Source organism: Fukomys damarensis, unplaced genomic scaffold (assembly GCF_012274545.1).
Source record: "Fukomys damarensis isolate Sample0158 unplaced genomic scaffold, DMR_v1.0_HiC HiC_scaffold_11, whole genome shotgun sequence".
In the NCBI taxonomy this organism is placed as follows: domain Eukaryota; kingdom Metazoa; phylum Chordata; class Mammalia; order Rodentia; family Bathyergidae; genus Fukomys; species Fukomys damarensis.
In genome coordinates this window covers 47,472,958-47,497,695 of record NW_022900923.1, presented here as the reverse complement: position 1 = coordinate 47,497,695, position 24,738 = coordinate 47,472,958, and the positions used below count along the sequence as shown (strand labels likewise).

The following is a 24,738-nucleotide window of genomic DNA, read 5'->3' as shown; positions in this document are numbered from 1 at the left end:
ATAATCAGATGTATTTACAGTTGCTCGTGGCCACCACCCAGCAGTCCACAGAGCCTCGGCAGCTGAGGGAAGAGAAGCCTTGGACAGCCATCTGGCCTGTGCCTCCCAAACTGTAATCTGCACACTGCTCCCAGGAGATCTTGTCAAGCAGGTTTTGACTCAGTAGGTCTTGGGTGAGACCCACAGTCCTGCATTTCTAACATACTTCCTTGAAGGAGGAAGATACGGCCTTTTCTTGAACCACTCTTGGAATAGCAAAGATCTAATGCAAGGCCCTTGGTAAATACAGACGCTACCAAGTACAAAATAAGGAAGATGAGTAGTCTTTGGCCTGTGAAACCCCATGGTGGTTTGCCTGACAGCAGAAGGGCTGCAAAAGCCCAGCAGTACTAGGAAGCCTGCATGGAAATCATGGAGGTTCATGAAAGAGCTGCCAGGAAGGAGAACCGTTCTGTGCCACAGCTGTGCAAAGTGGGTGGGAAGAACCCAGAACGGCAGGCTGTAGCTGACTGCATACCAAACTAAGAATGAGTAGAGTTTCCAAGCATGACAGCCAGAGAGTTAGTCTGAACTATGAGCCTGCAGGGTAGCAGTTCACAGTTCTCATGGTAGAAGACACAGTATTGACCGTTCATGAGGGAGCAGCTGCATACTCTGTTAGCAGCCAGGAGCACACCAGGGAGTGTCCACGTCGATGGGTGGCTTGGAACAAAGGCAGAAGATGGGCCGCTGCAGTAACACATGAAAAACATGCCCGTGGCCAGGGTGGTCTGCAGCCTCAGGACTCAAACCAGAGGACACCAGAACTGCGGCCCATTTTTGTCACATAAAGGGAAGAGGGAACTTGTTTCCCCATGGTACACGTATGAATTTCACGTATTTCTCTATGAGCAAATGCAAGCATGCATCAAAATCCATCTAGGATTAGTTAACATGTGCTGGTGATGTGACCCAGGATTTGGTGTCTGATTTCTATTCATGATGAGGATACCTAAATCCTTTCTACCAATACTGTTACAGGAGAATACACAAGTTAATTCTAGCAAGGATTTTTTTTAAAACAAAATTGAAGCAACATGTTTTGTTCTCAGCAATCCCTAGCTCCTGGTTGTGGCCTGGTTGCTCACAAATTAAAAATCAAATCTGAATCAAATCTTAGAGTGTTTCTCTCCATATTTCAAAAAGGATATTCTATTCTTTCAATGAATGCCGGGATGGGCCACAAATTTTCTTTCCTAGACAGGAATCATCATAAGACGAACAAGGAACAAGAAGAGGGAACAGAAAGCCTGCCCCTTGTGACACAGGGAAGGGGAGAAAGAAAGAGATGTGAAAAAACGAAGAAATATTCACACATGGGTCTTAACTTCCCCCTCCTGATGACCTCACCACATTAGGAAAGAGAAGTCTATTGTATCGGTGAAGACAGAAACCTAAGCAGAGTGGTTCTGGTTGTGCTTCCCATCTGGGACTCTGGTAGACTGTCCCGCAGTCTACATCAACAACGTGAGGTGCTGCAGGAGTTCAGGTGCAGTTTGTGTCCCCCAGAGGGTCGCCGTGGAAAGGCCCTCGATACTGACAGGTCGGGGCTGGTGGACAGCGGTTAGGTCACAAAGGCACCGCCCCTGGAAGAGATTAATGTAGCTCTCCTGGGACCCCGATTAGCACCTGCAAGAGTGGGCTGTTGGGGAAAGGGTGTACCTGGCCCACGAATCTCTCTGGCCTCCTGTCTTCCACGTGATCTCACCCGTAAACGTTCTTGTCCCTGTTACTCCATCGGACATGCTCTAACCCCGGACGCTCAACCTCCACCTGTATGACCAGTTTTCTTTATAAAGCACCCCACCTCCAGCATATTTTGTAACAACAGAAAATGGACTGATACAGCAGCCAAATCAAAATAAACCTGTTAGGCAAGGTGAAAAAGGAAGGCTCGTAAGCATTGCTGTGCCTCTGTTGGCAACCAGGAAAGAGAGGCCCAGAAGTCATGCACAAAAGGCAGTGAGGTGAGGGCCAGAAAACCAGGGCACCACGAAGACACCAAGGGGAGCTTCATGCAGAGCACACAGCCCCTGGGTGCCGGCTGGGACCCAAAACTCTACTCGTCAGTGTGAACTGAGGGAGGCAGGCAGAGGGAGCACAGCCATGTCCCTCACTCCTAGCCCACTTTGATCCACCAGACTCAAAGACGAACCACAAACGCTCTCTTAGATTCTAGCGCCGAGACCTCCATATACAGAAGAGGGGACTTCGACAGGAATGCACCACCTGGAACGCAGGCCGGCAGAGGGCAGCCTGGAGCAGATCGTGACAGGGCACTGCGCAGTCACCCCAGGCTCATACCACCCATGCCGTCCTCCCGAACCTGGAGTGGCAGGGCATCTGGTCTGCACTCAGAGATGCCGACCAGCCAGGGCCCCGGCTGGCCACGGGGAGTCTATGAGCAGTCTCTGGAGAACCTAAAGAAAACTCTCAGGAACTGTGGACTCCCAGGCGAGGAACTCCTGTCCTACGTACAATGAATCCACTCCAGAGATGTACCTGTCACTGAAGCCAGAAACCATACAAGGAAAGACTGAGAGACACGGCTGCATGCAAATATAAGACTGACACAGCAAAACATTCCTAAGTGTTTAAGAGAGACAGAAGGTTGGTAAGAATTAAACTGGATACACAAAAGCACTCCCAATGTCCTGGCAAAAGGTAAGCATGAAATTTTGTTGTTGTGGTTGTAATCACTGTCATTGTTATTAGAATGTGATTTAGAGGAGTTTCACTCCTGGCCGCGAATCCAAGTTCCTCGTCATCATTTGTCAGAGAATAAGGAATCTTCTTCCAGCACGGAACTCAGTAAAACCCCATCCCCAGAAAACCACGGCTGTCAGCCCCCTCTCACGCCAAAGGTATTTCTTTTCCTCCTTTAAGTCTGCGGCTTCCTCCTCATCAGGACACAGCAGAGTGCGTGCTCACACACAGAAGCACAGTACTCAAGCAAGACAGGTGTCCACTCCCCACTCCGGATTCCTTACAAGGCAAATTCATTCTCAAAACATTTGCAAGTACGCATAGTATTTGGGCACACTACATGCCAGCGCTGACGAGGAAACGGCAGGCGGGTACTGGCAGCGGTCAGGTGCAGGCAAGCCCCGAGGCAAGGAGCTCGAGAGCGCGGAAGGCTCACCGCCACTGACGCATGGCAGAAGTCTGCACACTGGATCCAGGGAGCAGAGGGGCCTCTATCGTTCGGACGCGGGGTTACGGCGCTGACGGAGAGGGAGGGAGACGCCACTGCGTCCCTCCAGAGCTCGGGGGCTGCCGGGCCAACGCAGGGAGAAAGCAACCGTGGCCGTGAAGAACAGGGCGCGTCACGGGTGTCGGTTCCGCGAGGTGAGCACTGCAACTCCTCCACCCTACACAGGAGGAAACTAAGGACAGCGAGGTCGTGCGCGGTGAGGAGGGAGCAGGACTCCGCCCAGGGTCCGGCGGCGACTGCCGCCAAAGCCTCCTGGGTGAAGACGCCGGGGTTCCCCCTACCGCTCTTGCTCCCAAAGCCTTCATCCTGTGAGCTGTCAGCAGTCTGGGAGCTGAACAGAGTCTCACCCAGGGAGAAGGAGGGGACAGATGGCCTCCGAGGCAAACATAATCAAGGAAGCAGAACATAACAATGGCCTAAACACTGCCTCCACATGATGCCCTCTTTCCGCTTCGACCCCCTGAAGTTCATTTGGAAGAAAATGCAAAGGGATTTTGAAACACGAATGGTAGGTGTAGCCTACCATTTCTGAGCCGCTGCCATGGGGTCACAGCAGAGAGGGCTGATGACTGTAGGAGCAAAACACGAGAGGTGACGCACAGGCTCAGCAGCCACAAACCGCTCGCACAGCCATGTTCATTACAGAGCTCTGCACACGGGAGGAAGAGGCACTGGGGCAGATTCCAGGACCCACACTTCTGTTCTGAAGCCAGTCTCCGACACATTGTCACCGCCCCCACCACCTCCCCTTCGGCCTTTGCTGGGAAACTGAAACACAAAGAAATGGTGTACATTTTGCTCTCCTATCTGTAACGTGGCTGTTAGCCAACATGCTGGTGCTGCAGTCCACGGATTGACCTCACCTCACCATGGGGCAGCGAGGTGAGCACTGTGGTTGGCCCCATCTCACTGCTCCAGAACCTGAGCTATAAGAAAGTTAATAGCTCACTTGATGACACGGCTTTGGGGTGGGTGATCACCCCCTTTCACAAGGCTGGGGCACATGGAATGGGGCAAGGGAAGGAAGCGCAGATTCAGCTCCTCCTCTCTCACACCACAGATGAGGGAGAGTGGCCAACCAAGGCCCTGCCCTAGACAGTCTCTCTCCGAGTCACAGCTCTGGCTGTGGCGGGACTTTCCTCATCCAGGCCCCACCAGGCTCGCTGCTCCTCAGCCTGGCCCATCAACAGCTGGACTGCTGAGCCACTTCTGGCTTTGTTAGGTTTTCAGTCACTCCTGGGGAGATGCAGAGATAAGCCCAGGGGCCCTCACTGACCTGCCCAAAGCCACACTAGGCTGCCCTGGAAACGCGAGCTCACCGACAGCCCCCACTCCGCCTTTCCTTATGTTCACCTGCCCCTCTTCGTCCCCCCAGGGCCAGCAGCAAGCCCTATGCCAGCCATGCTGCCGGCAACTGCAGCATAGACATGACTGGAAGGCACAAGAGATGCAAAGCCAGCAGCAGAACCAGTTTTATCGTCTACCACATGCTTAGGCCAACTCTACCAAGGACCCCTTGACCTCCAGCCTATGCAGTCAGTGCCTAACAGAGAAAGGGCACAGGCCCCTCTCCTTCCTCAGCCCCCCCTGTAGTAATGTATCGCAGCCACTGACAGAGCCAGATACTTCTGGGATAAGCAGGGATGCATGTGTTTGCCTGTGGCAACTTGACAGCACCATAATTCAAGAAACGCAGAGGGCAGGCTGGGCAAGATGATGAGATAACTGAAATTGACCCATAACTCACCAACCACTGTGGGGAAACTCTACCGCTCTGCACACTGCTCCCACAGCTAGAAATCAATTCAGGGGTACACAATCAGATTTCCCATCAAAAGATGTTCCTTACAGATCTCAGCTCATCAACATTAAAACATGAAACCTAAAAATCAAGCAGAAAATTTTCAATTTCTTATTTTTTACAACCCCAGAAAAATCATGGCAGTGGGAATACTTCTTAGGGTCTTGTTATGTCCATAAATTTCTCAACAGGATTCTAGAATGAAATAGGAGTGCCGAGACACTGAGACACACACACACACGCACACACGCGCGCACACACACACACACACACACACACACACACACGCACCAGGCTCTAACTTCTCAATTTGGGCCATCTGGGTGAATGGCAGCTTCTCGTGGCCCATATGAAGCATCGTGCAGCTGGCCAGTTTTGCTTGCTCTCTGGTGTAGAGAGCAGAGTCCTGTGGCAGGGCAGGCTGCTGTCTCCAGGTCTTCTCTCAGTGCTAATGAACAGAAAGGGGGTCTAGTCAGCCAGCACAGTTCGGGGATAGAAAAGGTGTTTTAATATGCCAAGCTAAGAATTTATCTCTAATCGCCAGTTTAAAACTCATTCAGCAAGGGATTTCTAGACATTCAGGTAGCCATCAAACAGCCTCTAAAGATTGTTTCAAATCTCTTCCCTGTACTTTCCACCCACCCTTCCCGCTGTGTTACTGCACGAAGAGCTGTCACAGCCTAGCAGAACAATCTGGATCAACCTCTCCCATCTGGTCAGGACTAAATTCTTTTTAGACCTCAGTCCAGGAAGAGGAGTCATTCCTTGTCAGCAGCGCAGCCAAGTAAAGAGTCTACAAATACTAACGTGGCATTAGCTACTACCGAATATTACAAATTCATGCTCACTTTCTCGTGACATACATTTCCCCCAATTTTATTTGCGTTTATGTTTACCTCGCATCCATTTTTCTCAGTTTTATTGGTACATGTCTGCATTGCATGATGAATACATTCCCCGTGTGGAGCTGGTACAAGTACTTCTTATGTAAGAGTAACCATGCAGTATTTAAGCCTGTAAGTCCGATCTTTTTCACTTAATACTATGGCCTCAAGGTAGTACCTCATTGTGTATAAATAGCACATTTTCTTTATCCATTCATCTGTTTAAATGTTTTATTAGTACATATTTGCCATAGTGATCACATTCACCCTAGGGAATTTGTACCTGTACATAATACATCTTAATTCTTCCCACTCATCTGCTGATGAACATCTGGGCTGATTCCTGTATTTACCTCTCATGAATTGTGCTGCTACAGACACGGGTGTGCATGTACTGTGGCAGAGTAACCCTGACCCTGGTCACCCTTCTTTAACTTTTCTCTTTAAAAATGCGGGTTAATCTCGTGGACTGAACATGAAACATGGTAAACTTCCTCTTAAGGATGAAGGTGTATCTGCTAGTAACAGAAAAGATAAGCTATAGTAGTTTTCGTTCCTTTTTCAATTAAAAAAATAACTACTTCTGGCCCTTCTATTGTTCACCGTAACTCAGCTAACCGCCTCCCTAAATTCCTTTCTTCAATATAGAAAGTCACTTTGGCCAAAGACCCATGCGTTTCTAAGTATAACTGGCAAACTGGAAAGCCCCTCAAGAAATGTAAAATAAATGGAGAGCAAATCCACCTGCACGCTGAAGCAGCTAATCTAGGAGTCTAGGTCACTCTCCAGAAAGAACCTGCCTGTACTTCATCACATGCAAAATACCTTTCAGAACCACAGTGCTCCCAAGGTCACTTCAGACCTTCCTCTCCAGAGTAATTTTCATAATTATGCTCTTGCCCATATTTATCTTAAAACTTTAATTGGGACAGAGAAATGTTTCAACAGCCTGGCCACAAACTATTTTAGTTCTCATCAAGACAGTGATGAAAGTCTTGGCAGATGTGTTTTCTCTACTCTGTGGTTTATGTGGGACTGAGGCTCCATCTGAGTGTGCAGCACACCCAACTGAACCAGCCGCCTCTTGCGAGGACCAGTGGCTGACAGTTATGGACCAGGAGCCAGGCATCTGGAGTCAGCCTGTGTGCCAGGAGCCACGGCTCACACTGCAGAAGGCCCGTAGGAGACGATGCTTCCCTAGCTCAGGCACTCACACCGGGGACAGAGGCCCCAGGCTCACACCAGACACTGTGACAAGTTCCCAAGTCACACTGGTCCCGGCCCACTCATTCAGGAAGTCACTTTTAAGAGCAGATCAAAAGTTAACAGAGCTCCAGGCAGGTTTACCTTTCAAGCCAAAGCCACCTGTAACCCTGGCAGGAGACTCCCTTTGTTAGCACTCCCCAGTCTTGCCTTTATGCCAGAGCAGCCTGGTATCCAATGAAGTAATTAAAAGCAAGTCAAAACAATTACTTCACGTCTTGCAATATGAAATTTCTAACCCCCTCAATCAAACCAGATAAAAAATAAAATGCACTGAGATTTAGATAAACTCAGCATCTATAATAAGTCACCATGGAAACCAGGGTGCTGAGTGCTATGCACCTTCTGAATAGCAACATTAAAAATGGCAGTATTCGTAGCGGTCTTCCCATACAGAGATGAAACATAAGACAGAACAAGCCTCATGAATGAGGCAGAATGGCAATTCCAAGCAGGGCCAGGACTAGGGAGAACCAAACAAGGTTTCGGGAGGGCAGAACATGCACAGGTACTGCCTTCCAAGGAGAGCAGTGCCCACCTGAAGCCCCTGCATTCGGCGTGCAATTGACAAAGCACAGCTGTCACCTTTCCACACTGGGAGTGATAAGAAAAACACAGCAGCAAGCAAGGCCCCGGGAAAAAGCATCGGACATGGCCCAGGGCTGTGGGACCTTCCACAGCAAAGATTGCAGGCCAAACATAATTTTATAGGACCAATCAAGAACAAGAACAATGCAGAAAGAGCACCTGTCTATCCACGTGCAATGAGCACAGGATTGCTACAAAAGCAACAGCTGACATCTGTAGTCACACTACGCGCCAGGTGTTCCAAATGAATATTATTTTAATCTCCAAAACAGTTCTTGAAGGCCAATGTCATTATTACTATTGTTATTACTATTGAACAAATAAAAGTAAAACCGAGTAATTTAGTCAGACGACTCAGAGCTAAGAGCCAGTAAATGGCAACACTGGACTTGCTATAATCCCGAATCTGTTTTTCTAAACCAACTCTCACATACAGATGTCATTTTCAAGAAAAGCAGAAAGCAATAAAATAATCAATACATCGCAGCATGTCACACTCAGCTCTCTGTACATTGGCACACAGACATGGCGAGAAACTATATCTTACCTGTAGGAGCTCGAACCTGACCACGGGGTGACGAGGATGAAAAGTAAAGAGACACTGAACAGGATAAAACCTGGGGGCCAGGGCAGCTCCACTCCCTCTGACACACAGCCCCAAACAACTGGCGACCTCGGCTTTATTCACTCAGACACGGGCGCAGGCGATTCCTTACACAGGACTCACCTGGCTCCCACCCTCCCTCCCTCCGCCTCACTCATCGGAAACCACAGCATCTCAGCTGTTCTCACTTCTCCCTGCACGCGTCCCACGCGCCCTCTTTCCTCTGGGCGCTCACCCATGGGCCGACTGGGCCCCACTCTTCCATCTGGCCTCTCACGCTACCTAACATCCTAGCTCGGTGATAACGTGGGGAGGCCCAGAGGACCCAGGTAACCAGCCTCTTAGTTGTATGAAGAAACGGAACAGCCAAATGCGGCTTGAGTGGGGGCAGAGCAAAGATGGCAACCAAGCTCTGGAAAGCTGGCCGGGCCAGGGTCCGGCTCACGGGACACCCTGGAAGGACTTCCGCGAAGCACGCAACTGACCTCCACATCCCGGTGAAACTGAACATGGTGCTCACGCAGCGAGGGAGAGGCGGTGGGTGGAGTCCGTCCAGGCGCATGAGCAGGGCTGGGACGCCAAAGAGCACCAAGTACTTCACGTAGAAGAAGAGCACTTGGGCCAACGCCAGCCCTCCTGAAAGGCAAAGGGACGGTCAGACACGCCAGGGACAGCCGACACCCAGGAGCCAACAACCAGCCCTGCTTCCACCACTCAACTCACACATTTAAAACTGTCTCCCACATTGGCACTAGTCAGAAAATGTGTGGATTAACAAGCAGTGAAATCCCCTTTACTGTTGTGACAGCAGGACCTCCCAGCAGTCATACTTTTATAGGCAGTGGGAGGAGGAATGCCTGACATTTAGGTAACATTTAAAAAATATTAGAAATAGAAAAACATCTTTCTCAAATCCTTTTGAAATCTGTATCAATTCACACTCTATAGGAAGACTAAATTCAAAAAAATCAACAAGTGTTGGTGAAGATGTGGGGAAATTAGGACCACCAGACACAACAGGTAGGAATGTGAAATAGTGTAGCTGCTCTGGAAAACAGTCTGGTGGTTTCTCAAACAACAGTTTCCTTATCACCCAGGAATTCCACTCCGGTATGTCCCCAAGAGAAATGCAAGCGTGTCCACACAGAAGCTTTTACTGAGGCATTCATAGGAACGTTATCCATAACAGCTAAAAGATGGAAGCAGCCCAAATGTCCATCAACAAACCACGGTCTACCTCAGGGATGGTGAATCTTTTAGAGGCAGGTGCCCAAACTGCAACCCAAAACTCACTTATTTATTGCAAAGTACCAACACTGCAATTAAACCTGAATATTGAGGTTTAGTTTAGGGAAAAAACCTCATACATTAACATCTTTTGTCTTAAAAGAAAAATAACAGGTGTGCCGTAGGCTCACCACTGCTGGCCCACCCACTTGGTGGGACATTGTTTCACCATAAAAGGAAGAGGAACTGACATATGCTACAACACAGAGGAACCTTGAAAGCACTCTGCTGGTCACAGCAGAAAGCCACAGGGGACATGACCGCACTCACAGGGAAGTCCAGAATGAGGAAACCCACAGAAACGAAGAGATCAGTGATTGCCCAGTACTTGGGAAAGGAAGGGATGGGCAGGTTGGAGGATGCAATGGGAGAAAACTGGTAGCTACTGGTAGGATTTGTTTTTGAGAAAACAACACTATTCAATAATTGGCATGAGATGACAGTTGTACAAATTTATCAATGCACTAAAAACCTCTGACATGTAGATTTCAAGTGGGTGAACTGTACAGTATACAAAGTATATCCCAATATAAAATGAACAAACAAAAACCCTGCCAAGGCCCTGTACAGCACAGACAGTGGCCTCTTGGTCCTTCCTAGTGGAGAAGAAGGCAGGGCATGGGCATACAAGGTCAGAGATGAGGTGCCAGTGCCAGGGGGAATGACCCACAGCTCCAGGTGGGACTCGGGGGCTCTCCTGGCCCCCCACTTCCTCAGGTCTCCTGCTGAGCACTGTTAGCAGAATGCAACCTCTTCACCCCAGCGGGCAGGTGAGGGGCCACACCTCCATGCCAGCTGGACATCATCCACACTGGCCTGGGCTCCAGAGAGGGCAAGCAGGCCCGCTTGGCAAGGAGAAGGCCAACGTCAGAGCACCAGAAGAGCGGGCCAATGGCCATGTGCCATCCGGCCTCCCTGTGTGCAGAGAGACACCGCAGGACACAATGACGCAGGTGACAGGTAGTCTTCTAAAAATGATTAAGGCTCAGAGAGGAACTGCAGAAAATATTACTGCCTGATCTACCTAAGGAACTTCAAAGTAATTCACTAGGATGGAATGTGTGGCTGTAAATGGTAGCTCTGTACTGGAAGAAACATAGAAGCCATTTCTTGCATATAAAATTTGGGGTGATAGGTAGTAGGTCAGCTGTGAAAGCTGTATGTCTTACAGTGGAAGAAGCTACCAGAAAACCTCAGGAATTGCTGTCTTGCTCTCATTCAGAAGTAACCAAACAGGTGCTTCAGAGACGGAAGCAGGCACGTCTTCTGGAAAGGTTAAGCATGAACTTCCAGCATTCCCAGATGTGTCTAATAAAAGTCACGATAAAAAGCTGATATGTGTGAATATACAGACATGTATGGTACACACTGCAAGCATGAGCACGTGACATGTGTGTGCTGCCAAGCACCTGCAGAGCACTGAGGGCACATGACCGCTCCGAGAGTCCCCTGGATGAGATGGAAAGAGGGGGCCTCACAGTCCAACACAAATCGCCAAGCTACAGCCATGCCACCCTGAACACGCCCGCTCCCATCCAGCTTGGAAGCTAAGCAGGGTCAGGACTGGTTAGTACTTGGATGGGAGGGAGGGCCACAGCTGGAGAGGGCGGGGACTAAGGAAGGACATCAGAGCACAGATCTTCCGGAGCAGAGCCAAGGGGCTCTGGGGGCGGACAGGCATGGTCAAGGCCATCCTGGCTTTTGTGAACCAGAAGCAGCAGCAGTTCCCCTGCTGGTTAGCAGAATGCCAGCTCAGGAAAGTGGAGTTGCCTCAGTGTCAAACTGCCTGTATTTCTATACTATTTTCCTACAGTTGTCACAGCTGAGACATATAAATTAGAATCAATAGCTCAGCTTGTATTTTCAATTAATCATCACTTGTACAAAATCTTCACCATTTGTTAGCATTTTCATATAGAACTGGGCTTAAGAGAAAAGGATTGGTTTTGTGCAAATGTTTAACAGAACTCTATGGCCAAATCTAATTGATGATAAGGGTGTTTTTATTCCCATATGGATGGAAAGCACAAGAAGTCAGAAATATTTATTAATAGGAAGTAAGTGCACTACTTTACCTGTTACAGAATATTTCACACAGATGAAGATACAAATGGCTTAAATAGATTTTCCTTAAAACTTTAATAACTAGTACACAAATCTGTAAGAAAAAATTGTGACTTTAAAGTATTACAATTGTAAATTTTCTATGTTAATTTTCTTCAAATTGCATTTGCATCTGTGGATTAACTATGCTGCTGCCTTATTGTCGATTTTCGCTGTCCCTAAGAATAAGTGGCACATTCTTGTTTCCTCTTGACCTAAAAATTAGTCTTTCCTTTGTAAGAGTTCTTCTAAAGTCTCAGAGTTGACCCTAAGGATTTTGCTACATCTTCTCAGGCATACAAGTGGCAAGGCGCTAATGTAAGAATATAAATGACCCTACTGTGACTGAAAGTTATTGGGAACACATAAATTGAACAAGTCCTCGCTAACAGTGCAAAACATTATAAAACTTGAGTCTATTTCAACGCTTTGGGAGTTGCTGGGCTTGTATTCAAGTCTCTCAGTTAGCAAGAGCCATAACTGGCTTCACCTAGGCTGCCCCTCCCGCTCTGTCCATGCGGAAGTCCCCTCGACGTCCACTCAAGCACAAGTCCTAAGCACTGCGCTGCGGAGAGGTGGACCTGGCCTTCCCGGCTCACGGCCAGCTCGTCACGGGCTGATCCAGCCTTTCCTTCTTCTGCCTTTGTGCCTCATTGCTCCCTCTCTTCTTAGCAAGACCTGATTTCTCCTTCGGAAACCAGCCCCACCGTGGCCCTGCCTTGTTAATCTAATGTTGTTCCTGAGCACCGACTGGGACTGGCTCCTCGCTAGGCACTGAGCAGCACAGCAGTTGGACCCTGCCCTGAAGAGCAGTACAGTCTGGAGAGAAGGCAAAGGGTGGAACCTAGGAGCAGATTAAAACTCACACCAGTGGGACAGGAAGCAATCTGGACACAGTGACTCAGAAACCATTCACTTTATATTTAACAAATATTCACTGTCTACTCAGGTAGCAGGCAAGGTTTGAGGTGTTTGCTATATATCAGCAGATCCTTGTGTGCTGTGGGGTTTACATCTACCAAGCGCCAACAAAAGCAGACCTAAAAATGAATTGGTGGTAAGTTAGGAAGTACAGCACAGCACGTTTTCTGACCAGGGCTGCAGCTCTACCTTCCTTCCTACTCCTGCTTCTGCAGTGCGTTTACTGCCCCTCCCCACACTCCCCATCAAAAGCCAAGTGGAGAGCTTGGCCAAGTGACACAGAAAAGGTAAAGCTCCTGCCACTGTTTGTGCTAATTCTTCCAAACCCGCGCCCACGTGCAGAGGTTGGATCACCAGTGGGCAGCACCAGAGGTGGATGACGGCACCTTTAAGGCTGGACATTAGGTCAGCAGGGGTTGCCCTTGGAAGGGGTATGGAGACCCGTCCCTTCCTCGGAGCTGAGTGTATTGCAGCCCTGCCCTTGCGATCCGTGCAGCAAGCCATACACTGTGCCTCTCTCCAGCTTCATCCCGCATCGCCTCCGCACTGGTCATCTGTCCTCACCAACGCAGGCCACCAGACTCCCCTGACCCCCTACCGGCCTCGGCTCCCACCTCAGCCACAGCCTGACCTCTCCCCAGAACCTTTTGGCTCCAGGTAACTGACTCCAGTCACTTTGACCTTTTCTACAACTAAGGTATTCTAGATGTTGCAGAACTAATTTGTGATTAAGTCCATTCAGATTCAGAAGTTTAAATGTTTTTATGTTTCTTTTCATATAAGTCTCCTTAAAAGAATCTGTCATCTATAAGATCCGGGATGAGCACTAGAGTATAAAGATTAACCAAGAACAACACGAACCAGGAGCTACAAGAGAAGGTAGAAGGGCCACGACAGGGGCTGAGAGATTCTCCCGTTTGGCTTCGGTGTATAGAGAAGTTACTGCCTGGTGAACGTCAACTCGTGTGGTCAGAATCACCACGGCTGACAGGCGCTGAAGAATCCCTGAACAGAAGTCACTCCCTTAACTGCAGTTACATAATTTTCTTTGTCAGGAGGAGGGAGGTCAGTGCCCAGAACCCAAGAGTGAGTCAGGGTGACTGTGGGAGGCAGGGAGGTGAAGAGCAGAACTGAGGAACGGCCACCAAGGACTCTGGAAGAACATGTGGTGGAGTCGGAAAGACAAGAACAGCAGCCCAGTAAGGGGAGCAGGTGCCATGTCTCCAAAGCCTTCCCAGCCGGCAGTCTGTCATTTCCAGTCTTTGGATTCCAGAAACAAATGACTACAGGAAATGGTCTCATTTCAACCAAAACCTGTAGAGTGGGAAGCCACAGCTCCCCCACTGCAGAAGCAAGGGTCCCCACTGCTGCCCAACAGGGTAACTGGCCTGTCAAAAGGGAAACTAGTTAGGACGAAGTACTTCACATCCACCACTCACACTCTCCTAGCTGAGTCTCTGACTACAGTACACACTGGTGATTTATCTACCTGCGCACTCTCTGTATTACAACATCTCCTACTTGGGAACTTTTAACGCCCCACTTCCAGCAAAGCACAGCTCACTCAGAAAATCAACAAGGAAACCACAGAGTGCAGTGGCACCCTGGCCAAATGGACTTGACAGCCACCTACCAAACCCTCCACCTGACCACCGCGGGACACACAGCCCTCCCATCAGACCACTGAATACTGTCGAGCTGAGATCACACGGGAGCCCACAGAATGAGTCTCAACACAGTTTCCAAAATTGAAATCACTTGGTAGTGAGCATCTTTCTGGACTGGACTGCAATAAAACTAGGAATCAAAAACAAGAAAAACCTTGAAAACTCAACAAATACATGGAAATTAAACTACTTATTCTTGAACAACCAATGGATCAAGGAAGAAATAAAATCAAGAAGCAGAACAAAATATTTCTTCAAACAAATGAAAATAGAGGCGGGTGCAGCTCGTTGGATGAACACTTGCCTAACATGTGAAAGGGCCTCAGTTCAATTGCTAGCACAGCAAAGAAAAAGGAACAAGGGGAAAGAGGACAAACTCGGAGTAGGACACACAACAGCGTGCCTGAGACCCAGGGCTTCATCCCTAGCACCAAACAAAAGTTTTTAGCTGGGTGTAGTGGCACATACATGTAATACTAGGTACTCAGGAAGCTGAGGCAGAAGGACTGCATGTTCAAGGCAGCCTGGGCAGCACAGTAAGATCCTGTCAAAAGGGGCACAGGGAGATACAAAGAAAATGGAGATACAGCATACTCAAAAGAAGCAGAATCAGAAAGGAAATTTATAGCAGCTGACGCCTACATCAAAAAAAAGCAGAAAAATCTCAGGTAAACGACCTATGGCTACATCTAGAGGACTAGAAAAATGAGCACAAATGAAGCCTGAACTTAGTAGGACAGATATGAAGATCAGAGCACAAGTAAGGGAAATAAAGACTAACAAAGACACAAAGGATCAATGAATAAAATAAAATTAACAAAGCTTTAGCTAGACTAATTTTTTTTAAAGTACAAGACTCAACAAAATTAGAAATGAAAAGGGAGAGATACTCAGTACCACAGAAATACAAAGGATCAGTACAGGTTCTTTCGAGCAATCATGCACCAGGACATTGGATAACCTAGAAGAAATGGACAAGTTCCTGACAAACATTTTACTCAGACTGAACAATGAGGAAATAGAGAACCCAAAAAGACCAATAACAAGTGAGAGGAGGATCAAGTCCACAGTAAGACGCCTCCCATCACAGAAAAGGCCAGGAACAGAGGGCATCATTACTGGGTTCTCCCAAACATTTAAACTGGAACCAATGCCAACTCTTCCTACATTATTAAAAATTAAAACCTGTGGAGGGGTGAATTCTTCCAAACATGTTCTAGAAGAGCAGCATTATTCTGATACCAAAACTAGATATGGGCACAATAGAAAACGAAATGTCTTTCATATCTGTGTTCATCAGTTCCAATCTCCTTGATAAAGACTGACATGAAACCCTCAACACAACACTCACAGACCAAAGGCAACAGCACTATGAAAGGCTATTCACTACGATCAGCGGGGTGCAGCCCAGAGATGCAAGCATAGTTCAACATACTCTGATCAATAAAGGTGATGGAAGAACTTGCAAAAACTACATGATTATTTCAAATAGCTTCATAAAATATGTGAGAAAACACATCCCTTCATCATGCAAACACTAAACAAATCAGGTACACAAAGAACAAACTTAAACATAGGGAAGGCCATTACATAATATGCCAATGGCTAGCATTATGCTGAGTGGGAAAAGTAAAAAAAGAATTTTCTATGACCTGGAACAAGACTAGGATGTCCACTTTCACCACTGCTATTCAACATAGTATCTGAAGTCACAGCCAGAACAATCAGGCGAGAGGAAAGACATTCAAATGGGAACAAACGAGTCAAATTGTCACTGTTGGCACAGAGCATGATGGTATATATAGAAAACTCTAAAGGTTACACCAAAAAATGGTAGAATGAATCAAATTCAGCCGGCTGTAAAACCAACATACAAGAGTCATCTGCAGTGTCGTGCCTCACAGTGAGTTGCCTGAAACAGAAGTCAAGAACAAAATTCCATTTACAATAGTTAGCAAAAATAAAACCAAAGCCTGGGAATAGATGTGACCAAAGGACTGCAGTGGCACAGAACAGCAGACATGTGGAACAGCTGGCAGTCTACAAGGTTTCCCTGTCATCACCACGACGCCACCCACTGACATCCTGACATCCGCCAATAATCTGACGGCTTGGAAAAAAACAGCCGGAGCAGCAGAGGCACAGTCACCCCACACACCGGCTAGGCTGGACTTCACAGAGTAATGTGGGAGAGGAAAGCTTTATACAGGGCCAAATGGTCTGCACAGACTATGATTTGCTTTGCCCAGCAAGGAGCAGCAAAATCTTCATGTAAAAAGAACTGGAAATGAACAAATAATTAAAGGGTTTCATTGCAATTCCCTCAAGATAGAATCCCTTTAGAAACAAATAATTAGCTCCTCAAAGTACCCCACAAATTCATATTTCCATTGATCAGTGTGGCTGACAAGAAAGAGACACCTATTTTACGTACTTAAGAAGTTGCCTGTGCACCAAGTGATTTGGGCACAGTAAAGTGCTGGGCCTGGCTCCATATAGACCAGTTTCCTCGGGGATCCCGGGGGAGAGGGAGTGGTAGCAGTGAAGAGTGGGTTTTTGTAAATAACTGGGAGCAACCAGATACCCTTCAAATGCCACATCAAGTAGGAATCTCCTCCTCACTGCAGGACCCACCATGAAATCATCCTCAGGCCACATGAAAAGCCTGTGATTGAACAATGGCACTCACAGCGGTAAATCACAGAGTGCCTTCAAGTTCACAGTGCATTAGTTTTAAATAACCCAAGGACTCTAATCCAAGGAGATAATTTATAAAAATGAATTTTTTCCACTGCATCTTAACGAGTCTCAGAATGTTTAATGTCTCAAAAGGGTGGAAACAAAAATGAATTTTATGCTATCTGACAAATGCTTGGTCCAGTTTTCAAAACAAGTATCAGACGCTAAATGTCTTGTCCGTTTCCCCCGCTGGCTGTTTTGGAATGAGGAAGCAGAAGGGATACAGTTTCTCGTTGCGGTTTAGACAGGTGCAGAGCTTCGATTTCAACAACAGCCAGCACTTCCACACTGAGCTCATGAACTCTACTAGGACTGGGGGTGTGGAGCTCCGAAGTCTGCCCGCCTCACAGTGAAGGCTTCCCAACAAACTCTGATGTGTCTCCCACAGCGCTGCAGTCCTCCTCCTCACTCACCCTCCGTCCCCTGGCTCCCCGAAGCTCTCTTCTCCCACTCCCACGTGCCTGGGTTCACCATGGAGAAGCACCATCAATAACGAACTCAACACTGTAACTTTTTGAGCTCTTTTAAAGAAAAATCACAAGTCACCGCTCTGCTCCGCCCAATCCTAGGCCAGTGGAGATGGGCCTATGGCCTGTGTCCTATTTGTTTCTCCTTAAGACAAAAGTTGTTAATGTATGAGTTGTTTTCTCTAAACTAAAACATCCATGTTCAGGTTTACATGCAGCGCTGGAACTGTGAGATAAATCATCAGGTTTGGGGTTGAAGTTTGGACACTTGTTGCCATCACTGTCCTAGACTGTGTCAAACTGGGGTATTGTCCCAGTCTGCCTAGTTTGTCTTCTAAAAGACTGTGGAGTTCAAAAGAAAAACTGGAGTTCTTGTCTTTTAGAGTCACTACTGAAATATTCATGGCTAACGACAAGCTGTCTAGGCTATGCCTCAGGACAATTTGAGAGAGAGTACAGACGAAAGGAAACCGGCCATGAGCTGAGCACTGCTGCACCTGGGGGATGAAGGTACAGCGGTTTGTTCTGTGCATGCTTTTAATTTTCTAAAAATGCAACACTTTGAAGGATGAGCTGGCTAGATAAAGGAGACCTGAAGCAAAGCGGATATAGCCTCCATGACGCATGCGTCACGTGTTCCGCTGTACCGGGCTGCAGGAAGCTCCAGGAGTATATTTGTTGTGAGGTGAGAAAGGCAGAAAGAGGAAGACAACAAAGATACGTGGCCTAGCAGGAGGCCAGTGTCCAGGTGCGGACATGGCTGAGGGGCCGTGTGGTGCAAACCCAAACAAGTTGGCACACCTGCCCCCAAGCATTACCAAAGTCCTCCAACACACACCAATGGCTCATCGGCGTGGACTTCTGTTTGGGACACGTGATTACATACATGTTACATACAGTATGTGTATAAATTAAGAAAAATAGCCAAATACCACGTGATAACAGGAGCGGGGACAGCAAGAGCCCCCAAGCAGAACTAATTCCACAGAGGCCAGACACAGACACAGCTGGGAGCTGAACGTCATGCAGAGACCCAGCCTCTGCAGAGCCGGGAACCTGATCCAGGAACAAAGGGCAGGGACCCTCAGTGCTGAAACTCAGTGACGATCTCATATTCAAGCAGGGGCTATGTAAAATCTGAAGACAAACCGAGAAACACATTTAATCCACTGACTCTCACGAAGGAGTTTGAAGTGGTAACTCGGGAATATCCAGGGAGACGAGGAAAGCCAGGATGGGCTTGGGTCTCTCTCGGCGGGTGACCTCTCTCTGGTCAAGGAGACACCTCCCCACCCCACACAGCCTAATGACATTCTGAGGGACTGCTCAGGTGGCTAGCTAGCTTTTACTGCCACCTCCTGGCCCTTTCCAGTATGCCTACCCTGAGTAACTAATGCTGATGACCACACACGCACACACACACACACACACACACACACACACACGCACACGCACACCCAGAGCACTACACTGAACTGTGGTCACCGCACAGATGAAAGCGGTGCTGCTTGAGTGGGAGCCCCCTGATCGAGCAGCCGGCTCCCCAGAATATCTCCAGTCCACGGAGCCAGTCTGATCCTCAGCTCCGCCCATCAAGAGCCTGGGCCATCTCTGCCCCCAGGGATGATCTGTGCCCTGCCCAGAGACGGACGTGCAACACTGAATGCCAACTCACCAGCTTACAGTGAGCACTGTTTCTTCCAAGGCAGCCGAGGCCTCATCTCTCACCACAGAACCCTTCCCCCTCTAGCGAGCCACATGGAAGTCAAGCTGTGTACTACACGAGGTGCTCGGGAAGGAAGGAACAGGACAGGGCTCTGGCCAGAGAACACATGGCCAGGCCATCAGCTCCGACTGACAGACCAGAGGGACGGCACGAGGGCCCTGGACACGAGCAGAATCCCTCCCCACTGAACGCCGGATGGGAACAGTCAGGACTTGCCTTCGGGACGTTTGCCTTTTCTCCCTGGCCAGACCACCCCTTCCTGCTAGCAAAGACTCTGTGGGTCTGATACAGCCCGAGTGGAGTGGCCATTAGCCAAGCGCCCACAAGCGCGCTCCACTGGTCTGGGCACTGATAGGACAGCACGGCCTGGCCTCTGTCACGGGCTGCATTTTCGCGACTCTAAGCTCAGGAAGTGACCCCATGATGGTCTGACAGGCTCCCAGTGAGCAGGCAGTGAGTTCCCATTGGTTAAATGGTTGAAGGTTTGCAGCAAGCTTGTACTATTTATCACAGTTCTGCTCAGCACCGTGGGGTTCTTTGGGTAAGCAATGATTCTTCCTTAATCAATAAGGACACTGAAATTTTGTGATAAGTGGTTTTTTCCAAGGTCACAGAGTTAGCAAAAAAAGGGTTAAGACTGAAACTCAGGTTCAGAACCCAAATGAGTCTGTTGCAGACACCGCTCTCAGAGCAAACGGGGAGCTTTACCTGACAGCTACATCTACTCATATATTCAACAAAAGGTAGGATGCCAACTGTTAGCAGCTACTGCCTCGCCACTGGGTACACCGTGATGAACAGACCCAATCAGGAGGCTGCATCCATGGAACAGACACTCAGGGTGGGAGGCAGAGAAGAGGGGACAATTTCAGATGGTGATGAGCCATAGGCAAGCTCAAACACTCCCTGCCTATTTCTGTCTGGTTCAGCGGAGAGAGCTTCTCAGGAAATGACATTTATGGTGCAATGGGAATGACAGGAAGGCATCTCTGTAGAGAGAAAGAGCAGCCTAACCTGCAGGGCAGCTGACGAGAACACTCTAGGATAGTGTCACGCTTGTTAAATCTGAAGATGAGCAAGAAGCCTTTTGTTAAAGAGATGCGATCTGGCTTTTCCGAGCGCAGTCACACTACCGCAGAAATACGCTGCTTTTCAAGAGGTCAAATCACTCCACACCAGGTTTCACATCCCACACTTCCAAGTCCCAATCAGTCCACTCTTCCTAGTCCTTTTACTAATACAAAATTTTCTCCAGAAGCAGGGAAGAAACACTTGAAAGACAAGACATCAAAGACAGTTTGTCTTGTAAGAAGGAAAAAGATCTGTCCCGCGGTTAAGTGACAGGCTTCTAACCGCTAACCGCTCGTTCAGGCGTTGGGCTCTGGGAGGCACTGGCTGTCTCTCGAGCTCAGTTAGAAACGCAGTGGCAGCTCTGTGCCTCACCCACCTGGCAGGGGCCAACCTGAGACAGAGGCCTGCTCTCCACCGGGGCTCTCTGCTCCTGTCGCAGCTGCCTGCTGGATGCAAATCTATAGCCGTCCTACAGCAAGGGGAGGGTCGGGAACACGCTAGCTGGGGGAGCAGGGAAAGGAATCAGGGAAGCAGAGAGGTGAGTAGAAGAGGGTGGTGAGAGTGGAGATGTAGCCTAGTAACAGAAATTCACGGCATTGAGACGAAAGCCTGTCTACCAGCACTCTTCTTAAACACCACTGGGAAGGGAAATCTGGGCTATGTTTCTAACGACCAGTTGGGCAATTGGTAATAAAAGTCTTTGACTCGGGAACTCATTCCAGATGAGTGCAAAGAGCTTTATAAATATGTTCACTGAAGCATTATTTATAATGGCAAAATCTTAATGATCAACAGAGAACTGGTAAATAAACTCCATTGAGGCCACAGAAGGAATACTATAAAACTCATAAAAACCGGACTTTGCAAGAACAGACTCTAAGAGGGTATTTTATCACATTAGGAAAAGACCAGCACACAGTAAGTTTAGGAAGCAGGTTGTAAGGCACGCGAGGAACAAGCAAATCCTTACAGATTACGGAGCTGCCTCCATACTTGTTTTTAATTGGTTCAGGAGGGTGATGAGTTTTACCAAAAAAAAAAGTACCAAACGTTTCAGCTGGAAAGGGTATTAGGTCATGAGGCAGTGGACACTGACACGTCCCAGCCTGTGTGCTAAGGACCAACAGACGACAACTAGCAGACAAAATTCCATGCCAAAATGTCCCACATATCAAACTGGGCAGGTTTCCAGCAGGTGACTGTGCTGGCACAAGCTGTGGGGGGCGACGGGGGTGGGGGCGGCCACAGTTCTATCCACATCCCCTCCACGGGGGCGTTCTCACTGGTGAGCGTGCATCTGCATTGTGGAGAAATCACTTGTGTGAGACGCCTAACGTTTATGTTTGGGCCTGTGCATCCATTTACTTCTTTTTAAATACATTGTATCCCACGTTGTAATGTTATATAATTTGTTACGCTCTTAATTGCTAATTAGAGAAGATGCTAATGAACAAATACTCTTGTTCCAGCTGCCAATCATCTGCAGTTTCGTGTCCATGCATAAATATAATATATGAAAGGCCAATGTAAACAAGAGATATCCTCGCTGAGCAACGGGGCCGTTTCCATTAAAATCCAAAGACGAGCTTGGTTTTCACTGACATCAAACGGCAAATAATTTGATAAGACAAACTATTATATATGTAGAATAACTACCCTACTTCCTTAAAGAGACAGTTTGGCAACAGTAGGTGCAGAGGAAGATCGATCAGAAAGCTGAGCAGAGTCCCTGTGGGCTGACTCCGGACGTCCAGGCCTTTACCTCTAACGCCTCCTGAACCTCCTGCCAGGACTGCCAGTGGCTGCAGGCCACTCAGCCGCAGAGGACTGGACTCCAGGCCCCTCCTGCTCCTCATCCTCTGTGCCCATCACACGCTTCCTGCTCCCTGAGGCTGAGAGCTCTGTGTTCCTCCCTCTTCCACATTCACAGGAGCAGCTGTTCAACTCAGAACATAGCAGCCCCAAGCACAGCACCCAGGCACACTGAGTGCCGAGGGAAGAGAGCTAAGGAGAGGAAGGACACTCTAGCTTCTCTCCTCTTCCTCGCCCAGGCCGTCAGAATTCTCCCCTCTTCTCTGAAGATCTTTCTGTGACAGGTGTCCTGCCTGAACCCACATGAAAGGAGCGAAAACATGGACAAACAAGAATCCAAACGCACAGGCCTTGCTTCCTAGGCCCCTTGAGCTTATGAGCAGATCACACAGCTTGTCCATTCTGTACCGAAACATAACAGGAAAATAGTTTCCTCTGCTTCCCTTGTCACATAAAGCTTTGGTAAAATACTTGGCTATGATTTCTCTCGTCAGTGAATATTTTGATATAGGAGTGTCAGCCATGAACCTAGTGATGGGAACAGAAAAGATATTTTTTCTCCCTACAAAGCCCTGATGGGCAAGAGCTGCTGTAATTCCCCCAGGCACCAGAACCACAGAGAATGGAGTGGAGGCAGCAGAAAAAACAGAGGCCCAGAGGTCACCGGTCCAGCTCGCTTCTAGGCTGCCATAAACCATTTAGGACCCCAGGAAGGCCAACGCCTCTTTGAGCTTCCATTTCAAGCACAATGAGAATGTCAGACAAGATGTGATGAGTTTGGCTCTCAGACTCCCGTGATTAGAAACAACAGCCCCATCTATGAGAAGACCTTCCAGAGGGCTTCTCACACTATTGCATTTTGTAGCACTGTGTACCACACAAGTCAGGACACCACGAGACACAATTGGGAAGCCATTCTGTATAATTCTTACCTTAAACATTTAACTCATCATTCAAGGTACCACTGGACACCATCTATACTCAATTCTGATTTCTCAGACAAGGATACAACCCAATTTTTCCAGAACTGGGAGCTTCCTAGGATGAGACCTCCAGCACCAGATCCAGGACAGCTGGTCATTCCACCCACAGTCCTCTCTGACTGGCTGTGTCTCCTGACACTTATAGCACAGTTGGTTCCGACCCAGCGGCACCCTCCTGCTCTCTTGGTCTGTGTCACAGACACTGGGCTCAGGCAAAGGCAGCTTCTCTCACCCGCTCCCATTAGGTGCTCTTAGAATGGCAGGGTTTTTACTGTATAAAAGAAATCAGCAGCAACAACAACAACAAAGGAATTGTAAGCATTCAACAGCAATCCTATGAATAAGGAAAGTCCATGTTTGGACACTGAATCATCACCAAACATTATTTCACCCCATCATTAAGGCCAGAAAAAGACAGCGACAACAATTTTGCAAAGAAAATGTGGTGAACAACAGAAGAATCGGCAACAAAAGAAACTCCATTTGCTCCCTTGGTTGTCTTGATAAATATGTACAGAGCGCTCACTCTGTGCCAGGCAAACAATGACAAAAGTGAAACACCAATAGATGAAGTTTACAATCTGAGTCGGGAGATTAATGGAAGCATTTAACAAACACACTTCCCAACTGGCTTCATTTTAAATCAAAAGTTAAAACATTAACTGCTTTACCCCTGAGATCTTGGGAAACTAGAAGCACGCACAGAATATAAGGGTTCCTTCCTTCCATGTTCAGAGCACCCACACCACTTGTGAACCTGGCCCATAGCTGTCAACAAGAGCACTGGAAAGGGTAAGGATGTTCTGGACAGGAAAGCAGGAGGAGGCTGTCCTACTGCTGTAGTCGACCTGCTGTCCGAGGGAGCCCTGCAAAACTGGCAAGCACCCGGAGGAGCTAACAGCTCACACCCACTCTCAACAGCACACAAATCTTAGCACAGGGAACAAAAGCAACAAAGTCGTACGTACTCCGGAGAGAAACAGAGACAGACAGGCAGAGGAGGCAAGCAATGGCAGCTCAGCTGGTCTTCAGTCATCAGAGACCAGCACATGCATTCATTCACCCAGACAACTCCAGCAAAGCCAAAGGAGGCTGCTTTCAGTCACCAGCAGGCCACCAGTAGGGTGGGTCAGATATGACTGCTGTGGGAGCACAAGGCAGTGAGCCTGAAAGGGTGGGGCCTGAAAGACTGAGGGCACTGCACCCACCCCAGCGTTCACCCTTGACTGCCCTGCCCCACAACTGCCACACTGGCCGTGTACAGTGACAAGTCCCCTCTCCCTCGGGTGTCCCGGCTTCCCACCTGCATCTGGGCTTCATGGCTTACAAAACACAACTACCTGGGTCAGGCCCCATGACCCCACCTGACTTTGTTCACGTCACTCTTGCTCTCTAACACTGCACACACACATGCATGCACCATCACCCTTCATGTTGCCTCTCAGAATCCCTTCCTCTGAGAGGCCTTTTCAGGCCTCCTACATTGAGGCAGGTCTTCTCCTCTGTGTTGCCACAGCCACTGGACTTCCACCATCATGGGATCTCTTGCTATCGCCCTGCGCTGTATCT

At 48.3% G+C, this 24,738-nt stretch overlaps 1 protein-coding gene across 1 annotated transcript in view; it reads right to left on the bottom strand.

The window, feature by feature from the left end:
- Positions 1-24,738, bottom strand: part of Hhat (hedgehog acyltransferase) — a 255,752-nt gene that overhangs the window by 146,742 nt on the left and 84,272 nt on the right. Inside the window, exon 8 of the mRNA XM_033762250.1 lies at positions 8,879-9,029. Coding sequence (XP_033618141.1) covers positions 8,879-9,029 — 151 coding nt within the window. The remainder of the gene's footprint in view (positions 1-8,878; positions 9,030-24,738) is intronic.